Source organism: Colias croceus, chromosome 9 (genome assembly GCF_905220415.1).
Source record: "Colias croceus chromosome 9, ilColCroc2.1".
NCBI classification, from domain to species: Eukaryota; Metazoa; Arthropoda; class Insecta; order Lepidoptera; family Pieridae; genus Colias; species Colias croceus.
Genome location: NC_059545.1, coordinates 10,994,370 through 11,008,529, shown reverse-complemented (window position 1 = coordinate 11,008,529; position 14,160 = coordinate 10,994,370). Strand labels below are relative to the sequence as shown.

Genomic DNA, 14,160 nt, shown 5'->3' with positions numbered 1-14,160 from the left:
TGATAGCTTAAATGATACCCTTTATGTCTTCATAAAGGGTGCACAAACCCTCTTGGGTTCGTGCACCCATAGTACCTACCCATAGAAAATGTATAATGTATATTGTATGCCCATATGTATTAGGTAAAGCAACAGTTGGTGGGAAGGTAAGAATCCTACTTTATGGTAATATTTTTCTTATTCATATTTGTAAGTAAAATTATTTAAAAATTGAAGATATAAAAAAAGAATTTCTTGTACGAATTAAAAATTCAGCGGACTTCAGATGCGCTGTGTTATCCGCCTTCATAGTCGTCTTCAAGCACCATCAAAAATCATGAATGTGACAAGATATTAAGATATTAAGGAAACATTAATTTTGTTTTTCACGGTAACACAATAATAATTATTGTCGTAAGCTATTCAGTTCAGTTATAAATGTATTATTTAGATAGATAGATAGATACTTGGTGAAGGAAAAATGTTTTTTCTGGTACTCAAATGAAGACATTCTTCATTTGGCTATGAGGTAGACGCACATACAAAATCACTACTATTTTAAAGTATTTTGGTAGAAATATGTCATGATTAAGATGCTTTTTATCTATGTAAAATACTTACAGACAGGTAGGCAAGGAAATAAAACAAGTTTCGAAAATTTAGAAACAAATCAACTTTATTATCAAGATGAAAAAAGATCAAATGATATAATACATAAGCTAACAGATATGTGTACTGTGGAGCCGGCGGCGGCGAAACGAACTACACTTGCAACCCAACGACACTATACATAATATACAATACAGTTACAATACATACAAAACGAAACCGTAACGATGTAAAATTCAATTAAATACACTGTTAATTTCGCGCAATTGTCTTTGTTTTTTTTTTAATTTTATTCAATAAATGGTAAAACATCTCACTAGCATAGTTATATTTACAAGGCCCGGGGGCCGCAGTCTGTTCATTGTATAAAATTATCACTCGCGACATGGCACTTGGCTGGGCTTCGGCCCGTGGCGTGTGCCCCGTGGCGTTTGCCCCGAGGCCTGAGTCCCGTGGCGTTTGCCCCGAGGCCTGTGCCCCGTGGGATGTGCCCCGCGGCGTTTGCCCCGTGGCGGGGAGCATCGCCCGCGTGATCCCTAATCGCCGGGATGTTCGGGGCACGATCTGTTTACTTCAAACCATTGGTCTATACATCTGAAAATAAACGAAAGTTAGATTAATAAAATGATCGCAAATATTATGGTATCGAACTGAAATATTATTACAAACTGCATTAACCTTGTATTTAACGTTTAAAATTAGCCACAGTGGGGGACCTCGATGCCATATGTTTAAAACGAGACATGTTATGACAGAGTGCTGATTTACACAGGGTCAATAGACAAGTCAGTCGCGGCGCCGAATTTCGGCGTCTTTAACTGTTTACATAGACTTCAAGCCTCTGTACTGACTTCAAATCTGTTTACACAGGGTTTTTTTTCGGGTCAGTGTGCCTAGTGCGAGTTTTCATCGAGTACGAAACGTTACTATCGCGTTTGCGTCACAGCCGAATTAGTATGGGAAATCGAACAGCGCCCCTAGCGGACGTATGGGGAAGCTTTGATTCCCCATACAAATTTCGCTGTGACGCAGACGCGATAGTAACGTTTCGTACTCGATGAAAACTCGCACTAGGCACACTGCACTGATTTGCCTCGAATTTGTAGTCAGTTACTGACCCTGTGTAAATCAGCACTTATGGTAAATACGGAACGTTATTAAAATTATACATATATCATAATATTAAAAATAAGAAAAGAGAAGGTAATTAGTATTAAGTGAAGGAACGTTGTTCGAAGATTTTAGCTAAAATGTAAAGTTGTGAGCGCAGGTGCATCTTCAAATCTATTTTCATCACAAAGCCGTAACAAAAGTTTAATTTCAATTTAATTAAAGAAACTGTTTAATCGCATTTAGATTGGACAGCTACTTTTATTCATTAATGGTAAAAAGATATGGTTACAGTTAAATCTGTGTTATTTTGCACGCCGTGCACTTCACAGGTGTCTTAAACCGGTCAACTGTGAGGGAAAACATACAAATGAAACTAAACCACCACGTTTTCCACAAACAGCCTATATAACATCATCTATTTGTTCCCAATTACATGTACTGTTTATCAATTGTATTAAATCATTACTTGCCCTATTCTTATAATCATGTTAGAAGTTAAACTGTGTACGATAACTTGCAAACTATTCATTTTACGTAAGCAAATTAAATTATGTCAATCACTATGCTCCCTGTCGAAGCCGCTCAGACGACAACATTGAACTAGAAGAGTATCCCAATTTACTTTGCATTGGAGTAATAACACCTTCCATGATAAAAGTACATTTCTATTTCAAGAATACTTCTATTCTTAGTTATAAAAAATCTCTGATGCTAAAGATTATGTTTGATTGAACGCGCTAATCTCAGGAACGAGAATCTGGTTCGAATTGAAAATTATTTTATCATCGGATAATCCAGGAAGCATCGCAATATATCATTATGCATTCCTGAAGTTAATGCGGGTGAAACAACGGGCACAGCTACACTTGCCAAAATATCCTATACCCATATCATTCCTTCCTCCCCTTTGTCAAGGCTCGTATGCAAATCCAGCCACAAATCGATAAGGCTTAACTGTCTGAAGAGCCGATAAGCGATAAGACCATTGAACCCCTAACCAGACGGCGAGCCAAATGAGCGGTTACAGACGGGTTTGACTCGGCTTACATTTGGCAGTGTATCTTGGCTATGTTCTCGTTAATCAGATGCCTTGAGAGGTCGTTGGTTTGTTTTGTAATCGATTATCGTGTTTAGATAACATGTAATTATGTAATACATAAAGCTTATATTTATGTTAGTAATATAATTTCTAACAATTAACTTGAATTTTAAGAACATATTATACTCTTTTTTTCTATATTGTATTGTATTATTGTATAGTGTGTTGTTATTTGTCTTTTTTTCTGTTTTATATATAACAAGGCTACTTAATGCCTACTACTATGCTTCTACTAATCTTAACGTGATGGAATAGCATTTTAGCCTATAGCTTGCTTCGATAAATGGCCTATTTAACAGACAAACAATTTTCAAATTCCAATTTTCAAGGCTCCTGTGATTAGCTCGTTCAACCAAACAAACTCTTCAGCTTTATAATATTACCTAATTTATAATATAACATACCCCTTGTGGTAGATACAGAGGCAGGGCAGGCGCGCGATGGTGTCCCCCGCGGAGAGCTCCTCCAGACAGATCACGCACTCGCCCTTCGCGTCACTCAGCACGTCCTCTGGAAATGCATGCAAATTGCATTTAGTGGCTGTACTTCCATAATAACATTTTTATGAATACATTATTAAATTGTCTCACAGATACGCCCACATTTTTCAATTGACTTGCTTAAAGAAATATTTTTGCTTTTTTCTATTTTAAAGCGATTTGGAAAATTATTTCGCCAGTTAAGTGTTAGTTTTTATAGATATCGTTTCAAAGCAGGTCATCACAACGAGAGACTACTTGAATACACTAAAATCGTGAGAAGTACTAAAATATCATCCAAAATATATTTTTCTCTCAACGAAACATTTAAGAATAAAAAAAATGTATACGTATAAGTACAAACCATTATATGACAGACGTGGCCTGGTGAGGCACATGACGAGGTGGCACTCGATGTCGTCCGGCAACACGAATTTGCTGCACACTGGACATTTTATTCCTGTAACAAAGAGAATATAACTTTAGGAACATAGAGCAAAAACAGGTGAAGCAATGTTATTATTATTAAAAAAAATCAGGTGAATAAGTCTCGAACAACTAACAAACTCTTATAACGAAAAATATTAATATGCAAATAATGGAATTATTTACAAGAAGAATAATCGGAAAAAGAAAAATAACATCACAAGTTTCATATACAATTTATTTAATCATAACAATAACTAGATAATTGAATAATTTACATAGCTACAAGAAATCCCCAACACATGTAACTACATTTATAGGAACAATCCATACTAATATTATAAATGCGAAAGTAACTTTGTCTGTCTGTCTGTTACTCAATCACGCCTAAACTACTGAACCAATTTGCATGAAATTTGGCATGGAGATATTTTGACACCCGAGAATGGACATAGGCTATCTTTTATTGCGAAATATGTACCACAGGCGAAGCCGGGGCGGACCGCTAATCGATTAGAGTCAATTTATTCTACGAATATCTCTTGAATATCGTTATTGGTTAGCATAATATTGTAACTCGATTTAATAATTCAGTGTCAACAATAGACCGCATATTAATAACTGATTTGAATATAAAGCGAACAATTGAATATCTACACTAATATTATAAAGAGGAAAACTTTGTTTGTTTGTTTGATTGTAATGAATAGGCTCATAAACTAGAGAGAGAGTTGCGAGATTTAGAAATACTCGTACATTCAACGACAAAAAATATACAACAACATAGAGTTGCTATCGTACATAATCCATATTATTAAATATCGAGTTTAAATGTATTTTTGTAAGGAAAAATACATTTAAACTCCCAACCAACAACATAACTCGCATTCCCTATTGTAAATTGGATCATAGAATCCAATATCATAAGTTAAAAAGGCAAGTTTTCGGGCCATAAACGTTTCCATTGAACAATTTCACAATAGAATGTCGGATCGCTGCGAATGCAATAGAAATAGCTCTGAATGCATTCGATGCTATTGCTATTATTATATTGCTATTGCGTATTGACACTCAATTAAACTAAAGTAAATATCTATTTACTGCTATCAAACCATCTAGTTTGTTATGCTAATGAAGGTAATATACTGTAAACTTACATAATTTTATCTAATGTTTAGTTTTGAATGTTATGAGTGAGTGCCTGCTGAAATTTTAGAAATAATTTCTGATTTTCTCGTATTCATAAAGTATGTATATCATTTAATCAATAAAATATTATATAAATAATCTAAAACTGTTTTCTAAAGCGGTGGAACAGAATTTATATGAATTATGACTATTTCTATTTTTCAAAAGCGCTTTAAAAAGAAATCTGGTTGAATAAATAACAGTTCGAGTTTTGACTTTTCCATTTGAACATCACTTAGAGCCTGAATAATACCACTTCTTTTTTCAGTAATAAAATATTAATACCGGTAGCCCGACTCAGTCACGGCGCTTAGCTGTCAATTGTCAATGAGCGTTTGACAGTTGACAGGTTGTCAACATGTCTATCCATTGTGTGGGACTCAAGTTTAGCATTTTTCCTTTAATCCGTGAAAATCGAGCTCCGTTTACATTTTCAACTGAATACGAAAAATTTTATATTTATAAATTGGACAGGTGAGGGAACGGATTGAATGTATGGTCCAGTCGAACCGATCAATATAAATAATTCTAAGGAGCTCTACAATATAATTTAAAAAAAATACTATAAATTATACACAAGTTTTATGAATAACAAGTTATTTCTCCATACAGCGTTAAAACAACACAAACTCAACGCTGAATTATAACTATTACATCCAACGCGCTACCAATCTATACTAATATTATAAAGCTGAAGAGTTTGTTTGTTTGTTTGAACGCGCTAATCTCGGGAACTACTGGTCCGATTTGAAAAATTATTTCGGTGTTAGATAGCTCATTTATCGAGGAAGGCTATAGGGTATACAGGGTTACAGGAAAAGTCGATGTAGATCCGTTAAGGGCATGTAGTACACATCATTTCTGAATGATTTCACTATGTAACCTCCCATCCTAAACTTAACCGTTTTCGAGATATTCGAGTTTTAATTTTTTTTATGAAAATGCCCAATTTTTCGGCTATTCAATTGAATTTTTTGAATTTTTTTGACTCTTATGATTATTTTTTTGGTTTTTTACATGAAGAATGAGATGCTTAATTACCTCAATGACTAAAATTGCACGTAAGTTTACTAAATAGGTCATTGTAGACGATCGAAACTTAAGAAAATAAGTACAAATTATAAAAATATATTTTTCTTTTCTGGATATCTCAAAAAATTATTATGGCACTTGCTCTGCAGATGTGCTTAAAAACATCTACATTTTATCAGCTATCCAACGAGGTATAACAACCTATGGTTGTATTTAAACTCATAGAGAAAAACACAGTTGAAAAGGTTCAGGTAGTAGGTCTAACGGGTCCCTCGGCTATTGTCCTTCAAGTTAATCCGTTGCGTGTGAGCGAGAAAACTTACGATTTATGCAAATGAGAGTGAGAAAAATAATGTGCAAAAACAAGTTTGGGGATACAACATGCCCATTGTTTTGTATTTGGTCGTTTGTTTGCTTGCCATCCATTTTAGTCTGCTCATGCGATTCGTCCATGGTAGATGCGAATTATTGTGCTTTCGGATTCCCACACGACTTATGTGTGTGACTCAGGTGACCTACTAATGATCTCCCATTACAATTACTGCGGGACATGTGGTTTCAACATGATGGCTGCTCTACTCATTTCAGAAGAAGCGTTAGCGAATGGTTGGACACGTAACTATCCTAACAAATGGATTGGACGAGGTTGGCCTTTACCCTGGCCACCCAGATGTCCCGACCTGACCCCCATTGATTTTTATGTATGGGGGCACATGAAGAGCCTCGTTTACAGTGAGCCCAACCCCATATCGTTAGTGGAAGTTCTCAAAGAAAGGATGCTGCTTGTGTGCTGTTTAAATGCTGCTAACGACATAAGAAGAACATTAACCACATGGTGTAGTGAAAAGTGGACCACGTGAAGGAATGAGAAAATGTGTGCGAAATAGAGGTGGACACGTAGAACATGAACGATAAAATTTTATTCAAAAACATTAGGTGAATAAATGTTATTTTGAACTGATTTATTGTTTCATTTAGCTTACTACAATCACCGACGATCTGTACGCCAACTATGAGTTGAGCGTGAGTGACTTTGTATGCCAACTAGCGTTAACAACGCACCGATTACGTTATTTTCCAAACAATAGCCAGTAACTAGTCACTTACGCTCAAGTAATAGTTGGCGTACGGTCATTATTTGTACGATCGACGATGTGAACAAAAAAAATGCTATAAAACTGAATGATCTCCTAGGTCAGGATAGCGGGATATCGATGGATGCATGAAGGTTGTACCTAGCCGAGGGAGGCCTATGTTCAATAGTGGAAGCCAGTAGGCTGAAATGATGATGCTGAACTTAAGTCTCAAATTAATAAGATTAAATAAGGGCTATTTATTCTGACTGCCATGTAGCCTTAGAAACTAAGTTTCACCTTTGAGGTTAATAAATACCCTAGAGTGTTATACCTCGTTGGATAGCTGATAAAATGTAGATGTTTTTAAGCATATCTGCAGAGCAAGTGCCATAATAATTTTTTGAGATATCCAGAAAAGAAAAATATATTTTTATAATTTGTACTTATTTTCTTAAGTTTCGATCGTCTACTATGACCTATTTAGTTAACTTACGTGCAATTTTAGTCATTGAGGTAATTAAGCATTTCATTCTTCATGTAAAAAACCAAAAAATAATCATAAGAGTAAAAAAAAATCAAAATATTCAATTGAATAGCCGAAAAATTGGGCATTTTCATAAAAAAAATTAAAACTCGAATATCTCGAAAAGGGTTAAGTTTAGGATGGGAGGTTACATAGTGAAATCATTCAGAAATGATGTGTACTACATGCCCTTAACGGATCTACATCGACTTTACCTGTAACCCTGTATATCATCACGCTACGACCAACAGGAGTGGAGCCACGGGGGTGAAACCGCGGGGAGCAGCTAGTAAATAAATAAAATATCGCAACCCACCATAAAATAAATACATTTAAATAACCAACCAATATTCACCAATTCCATCAAAAGGCAATCGAGAAACAACCACTAAAATAAAATCATATCACACATAATATAAACTTCCCCTTTCAATCGTTTCCACCCCCTCCCTCCCCCGGAGACGCTCAGTATTCGCCGTCAAACGGGAAATTGACTTCCCAGGATGCATTGCAAATATCCCCCTTTCTTACAATATTGTCTTCCTCCTTGCGTTTAGGTGTGTGGTTTTGTAGGTTTGTAGGTCATAGCATTGTATAAAATCAATTGATATTTATCAACTGACATTATTTAAAATAAGATTGAATTTAGTTATTATCCCTCAATTGAACTTGTTTCTAACTATTACGTTATATATTTATTTCGTTCCTAATCTACATTTATATGAATAAAATGAAACTCAACGCTTACACATTTTGCACGTTATAATATACCGCCGAAAAGTTATAAACAAGCGAGCAAGCAAATAGCAATCTCCATGTCATAGAAACATCCACTCGTGTACGCGCAAACATCAAACCCATTTCATTTCGAATTTTATTTTCCTTACACAAAAACCTCGGCACATTTTATTTCCAATAAACATTTTAGATTTATAACCGACGTGATTGAAAAATGGAAACGTGAAACACACAGAGAGGTTTCGGTAATTTTTTTTAAATATTTTCACCGGAGTAAATCTAATTCGAGACGTTGATTGCGGCGAAACAAGCTATAATTTAACCGCGTCTTTAATATCAAACCAGACAGAATAGATTCATTAATCAACTATTCAACTCTCATTTAATATTTTCTGTTGAAGCCCGAAATCCTCGCAGCGCACAATTTGTTCAATTTGCAGACGTGAAAGTTTTAATCGTGGCCGATTATAAAAGCGACGTTTGAACACATTTATAACTTAAAAAAAACCTTTAAAATTGACACTTTGCATGTCTGAATAGAAATTTTATGACATGTACATATACGTAAGCTATCGTTTACCTTATTACACTTTATTATTATTGATTTGACGTCATGTATCAAGTTGATATGACTAGAATTTCTAATGTGTTTCCTATTTAATGCATATATTTTAGATAGGAAACATACTACCCCTATTCTCGTATAGCTCTATCTCCATTTTTCTTTACTTCATAATGTAATGTAAAATACAGTAACGTCTAAGCTTTCGATTAGGTAAGTTACCTTACAAAAATGTATTAGATCGAATTATACGTGGATATTTGAATCCTTGTTATTTTGATCCACCTATTTCATACATTATACATAAGTATATCATCTCTACAGCCATGTTCGTCATCCTCGCGCTCCTCGCCTGCCTGCAGCCCGTCAGTCCCGTGGTGGACTGCCGGCTCGCATGCCGCCGCTGCCGGGAGCGAGCTGACCCTGCTGAGCTAGTCGAGGTGTACTGTGCCATGTGTAACGAGTGCAAGGAGCGAAGGGTCGAACGCATGCAGGCGGCCACCACTAGTGATAGTCCTAGAGATGACTGCTATGATATGCAAGGTAAATGTGCATTGTGTATACTTCCTAGTGTGGCAACTGTTTCTGTAGTTCATCGTAGAAAGGTACTTTACGTAAAAATGTGCTTTCATTTTGTTGCAGCAAAGTACAGGGAATGATAAGTTTAATGTTAACGAATTATGAACCTCTCTCTATAATATGTAGAGCCAGCGTCTTCGAGGTTTGCATTTTATTTAAAATGCTAGGTATCTTTTGAGTTAGAAACAATTAAATTTCAAAAACAAATAACGATTTGATATATGTTCATAACACGTGCTTGGCTTTGCATATCAACAAAAATATGCAGAATAATTTAAAAGTTCCGTATACAATTTTGATTAAAATACATACGTTAACGCTGGAAGGCACTGAATTAAATTTATTGACACACAAAGGAATACAAAGTGATATTTATTTAATTCCGGATACAGACTGCCATATAATTTATTGGACAAGTGGAGATTTATTGACGTTATGAAATTTAGCGTATAATTTGCATCCGGCCCTGCTTGTTGCGTGCGAAAATATTGGCGTAACTAATTCACTTGTTTCTCACAACAATGGAACAATCAACCCATTGATTTCTGTTTCATTTCATTTTCTTTTGCCCTTAAATCGCCTGAAATACCTAATATTACTAACTTCAATTACCTAATATTAAATTTATAACAAATTTACATACAGTAAACTGTATCTAGGTGTATCGAACTTACAATCGTGCACAAAAAATGACAATTCATTAATCGATACCTCCACTTTCCAGAGGTCCCCGACTGTCCACCCCCGCAGTCTTGCGAAGAGCGAGAACCGCCAAAAGTGCCACTAAAGAAAATCGTAACCACCCCTACTACCACCACCACAACCACGACCACGACTACCACGACGACCAAGCGACCGTGTCCCACGCTGCCCTGCAAGCGACCTCCACCACCCTGCTTCTGCCTACCCTACCAGCCAATCGCCATGTGCCCTTGCCCTACAAATCCGCTAACGACAGAACCGCCAAAGAAACTAAAACAAATCAGAAACAACGACTATATGTATGTGTATGTAGGCGTACCAAAGAGTCTGCTGGACGAACAAGTGGTGTCTCTATAATCTATACTTATACTAATAATATTAAAAAGCTGAAGAGTTTGTTTGTTTGAACGCGCTAATCTCAAGTACTGGTCCGATTTAAAAAATTATTTCGTTGTTGGATAGCCCATTTATCGAGGAAGGCTATAGGCTATTATATATTATTACGTTAAGACCAACAGGAGCGGAGCCATGCGGGTGAAATCGCGAAACGCAGCTAGTAAAGGATAATTTACGCTATTATTGGATCCAGCATTATTGTATATTTTTTGTATAAAGTGATGCATGCCTGATCGTGGCTAGGACGGGGCACGGCGTTGAAACTTTTATGGATATTGTTTCATTTGTTTCCCGTCTCCGGCACGGCCCGTCCCCAACACGTAGCGTAAATCATGCTTCAAACAAATATCTTTATTTCGCTCGTATATGGTAAGTAAGGTGTTAGCTACAATATTGTCTGAATGCTGAAGTGTGCACATAAAACATGTTCTGCTGCTTTATTAAAACGTTTCGCATGCATCACGTGTCTCCGTCACGATTGCGAGAAACGCTCCCATAGAGAATAATGAGGAGCACGTAGTTTATTCTTATAGAAGGTAAAATATAATAACGACGTAAATATGCATTTATCACGTTATGATTTATTTCTAAAAGAGAGGAATATGTATAAACTTTTCTTATAATTAAATAATAGATATAGATAAGATGTCTACGAAAATCTCTCAAGAGCGGAATGTGTTTACGTGATAGCACGCGGAAACGATATCGTGCGTGTCACTGAAACGTGTCGTTCACGTGAAACGTGTTACTAGTGAGCGGTGAGCAACGAGTGTATTCTTACTTCTCAGCACATCATATTTTTTGAGATAATCACTGAAGAAGGGATGAGAGAATAAAAAATACGTGTGTAATATTTCTCAACAGCCGAATTTATACTGAAATTAGATATTTTTAAACGTGGATTGAATTAAAATACGCATAAAATACAGCAATACGATAACAATAATTTATTTCTTCATCACATAAATATACCTTATAAAGTTGTATAACCGGAACCTTACCTCTTGCACTTGACATTTTTCTTTCACATTCGTATTCAACCTTGCCATTAGGGTTAAATATGTTAAATAATTTTAGCTCAGAATAACTCTTTCACGGTTTATGAAAAATTCATGTAGAATTTCGACGTTACATTTCATAAATGGAAATAAAAAGTAATAAAAAATCAGCATTGTCCTGAGGTATAGGGAGCATACACATGTGATTGCAAATTAATAATACTGTCAATCAATATATTGAATAAAATTTAATAAACTCATCTAAGAGCCTCTCCGTTATTAATTGATATATAATATTAAATACACTTTCTACTAATAACCTCTCGCTATAGATCAAATAGAAACCCGACACCACCGGTAAGATGGGGCCATTCGATACTTGTACTCTTTAGAGCACGAAGAGGGACCTAGATCATAAATAATATTGTATATATTGTATATAATATTATAAATGCGAAAGTAACTCTGTCTGTCTGTCTGTCTGTTACTCAATCACGACTAAACTACTGAACCAATTTGCATGAAATTTGGTATGGAGATATTTTGATACCCGAGAAAGGACATAGGCTACCTTTTATTGCGAAATATGTACCACGGGCGAAGCCGGGGCGGACCACTAGTATTGTATAAAATATGTATAGATAATAAATTAATCGTTTAAGATAAGAAGCAAACGAAGAGACGTGTTAGTAATGTTGATTGCATCAATGGTTTTTCAATCCTCTCCTTTTGAAATATCCAATATTATGGATTTACAATGTCTTGCCTGTAAATGCAAATTTGGCACCTAATGCTCACAGCCAAGAGACATCCTTACTAATATTATAAATGCGAAAGTGTGTTTGTTTGTCTTAATTTCACGTCGCAACCAACGAATGGATTATATGATAATTGATTCTGGAGATAGACTGGTCACACTGAAACAATCTTTTTACAGCAGTATACAGACGAAAAGCTAGTAAGTAATCAAAAAATTATCTGTTGTCACTAAATAAAAGTGACGAACCCTTGACCTCCAAAGTTCCAAACTGATCACTTTCATACAAAACCAAACTGTATCGATCTAATCACTTCAACAGGTGGTCGCGTGTCCCTAACCAATATCGTGAACAGCCTCGATCCGTCTATTTCTGTAACCAGCTTGTTTCTAAGGCTTTTGGGGTAGCAAGTGTCCTTATGACGTCATCTATAGAACCATTTCAGACTGTAGTAAAATTCGTATTGGTATCGGCAAGCTATTCAAAGTATTAGCATTCGGTTTGTTTTTGCAAATTAAGGAAAATCAAATATTCTTACATATAAATAGAAACTAAATACATAATTAAAATCTAAAATTATCCTTATTATTTTAAAATTCTCATACAATTAACACACAATTTTGATCACTAAAAAATGAGCGAAAATAAACAAATGATGACCAAAATTTTAGAAGCACATTTCCCGTTTCTGTAAGCGTGAGTCGTAATACGCGAAGTGTGTGTAAGCGACAAACAATGAGCTCCTTTACCCCTGCTTACACCATGTAATTATTATACAAGATGCTGCGGAAATTACTACTCAGTGGGAAGGTTACGCTTTGGAGCTTAATTCAGAGAATAATTAAGATCAACACAGGTCAAGGACCTTTGACTTCTTAAACGATTAATAAATTTTTGCGTAACGCAGTATATTACATATATTTATAAACATTTCACTAAGTAATAATTGAATAATAGTTCTCTTAATTTCATAATTTATGGTAAATAAACTACAAGAGCTATAAATAGATCCTTCTGAGTTCTGACAATTAATGCAACAAAAAATAAGCTGTTGTTGCTAAATTCGTTTTGATTTATTAATTTAAAAATAAAACGTTACGCAACGAAAAATTAAATTAAAAACAAGACAACAAAAACTTCAAAATCAAAAATATTATATTGATTCTCACGACGCGACGCGACGAGTCTAGTGCGGACATCTTGGGTCAAAATTATACTTAACTATTCACTGTGTTAACAGCTTTATTGCCTTACGTATCAACAAGAACTGTATCCTTGATTTTGTAATAAATATTTATTAATTTACTTACTTAAACATTTTCATAGAGGATCGTTGAAACAAAGGCTATTAACCAACAATACTCGACAGACACAAACGTCACAGAATAATGCGTACGTGGTTAGCATGCGAACGGCGCCTAACACCTGCGTTCTGTATGGAACCCGCCTAAAGCCATGTGGCCTTAGGTAGTTCATAAAACAATGCAAAGGTTTATTACCTCTACTAATATATAATTGAAGTTGTGAATATATGTTATATATATAGGTATATTGAACATAATGCCGTTTCTTGAAATTTGAAGTTTCATCATTATTAAAAGAAAATCAAACTACATCACTATAAAATTAAACACAATATATTCGACTGCATTCAAAAATAAAGTTTAAAAAAACTTATATTTTTAGACGCATTGCACCTTGATGCTCGAGTAAACCAAAATTATATGTAAATACATATAATTTTAAAATAAGACGTTTCAAAGTCAATCTCACAAATAAAGGTTGTTATTTTGCAAGATAACCGACAAATGTTATTTTAATCTGCTACTTAATTGGAAAACTTAACCTTCATTTGAAAAAAAAATACGTTTAAATATATCAATAAATACTTAAGCATTCAAAA

At 35.0% G+C, this 14,160-nt stretch overlaps 1 protein-coding gene across 1 annotated transcript in view; it reads right to left on the bottom strand.

The window, feature by feature from the left end:
* Positions 1–633: 633 nt before the first annotated feature.
* Positions 634–14,160, bottom strand: part of LOC123694166 (E3 ubiquitin-protein ligase ZNRF1) — a 103,615-nt gene continuing 90,088 nt past the window's right edge. The window contains exons 2-4 of the mRNA XM_045639503.1: positions 3,644–3,739; positions 3,205–3,310; positions 634–1,182 (exon numbers count right to left, since the gene is read on the bottom strand). Of these exons, the coding sequence (XP_045495459.1) occupies positions 1,125–1,182; positions 3,205–3,310; positions 3,644–3,739 (260 nt within the window). The 3' untranslated portion in view covers positions 634–1,124. The remainder of the gene's footprint in view (positions 1,183–3,204; positions 3,311–3,643; positions 3,740–14,160) is intronic.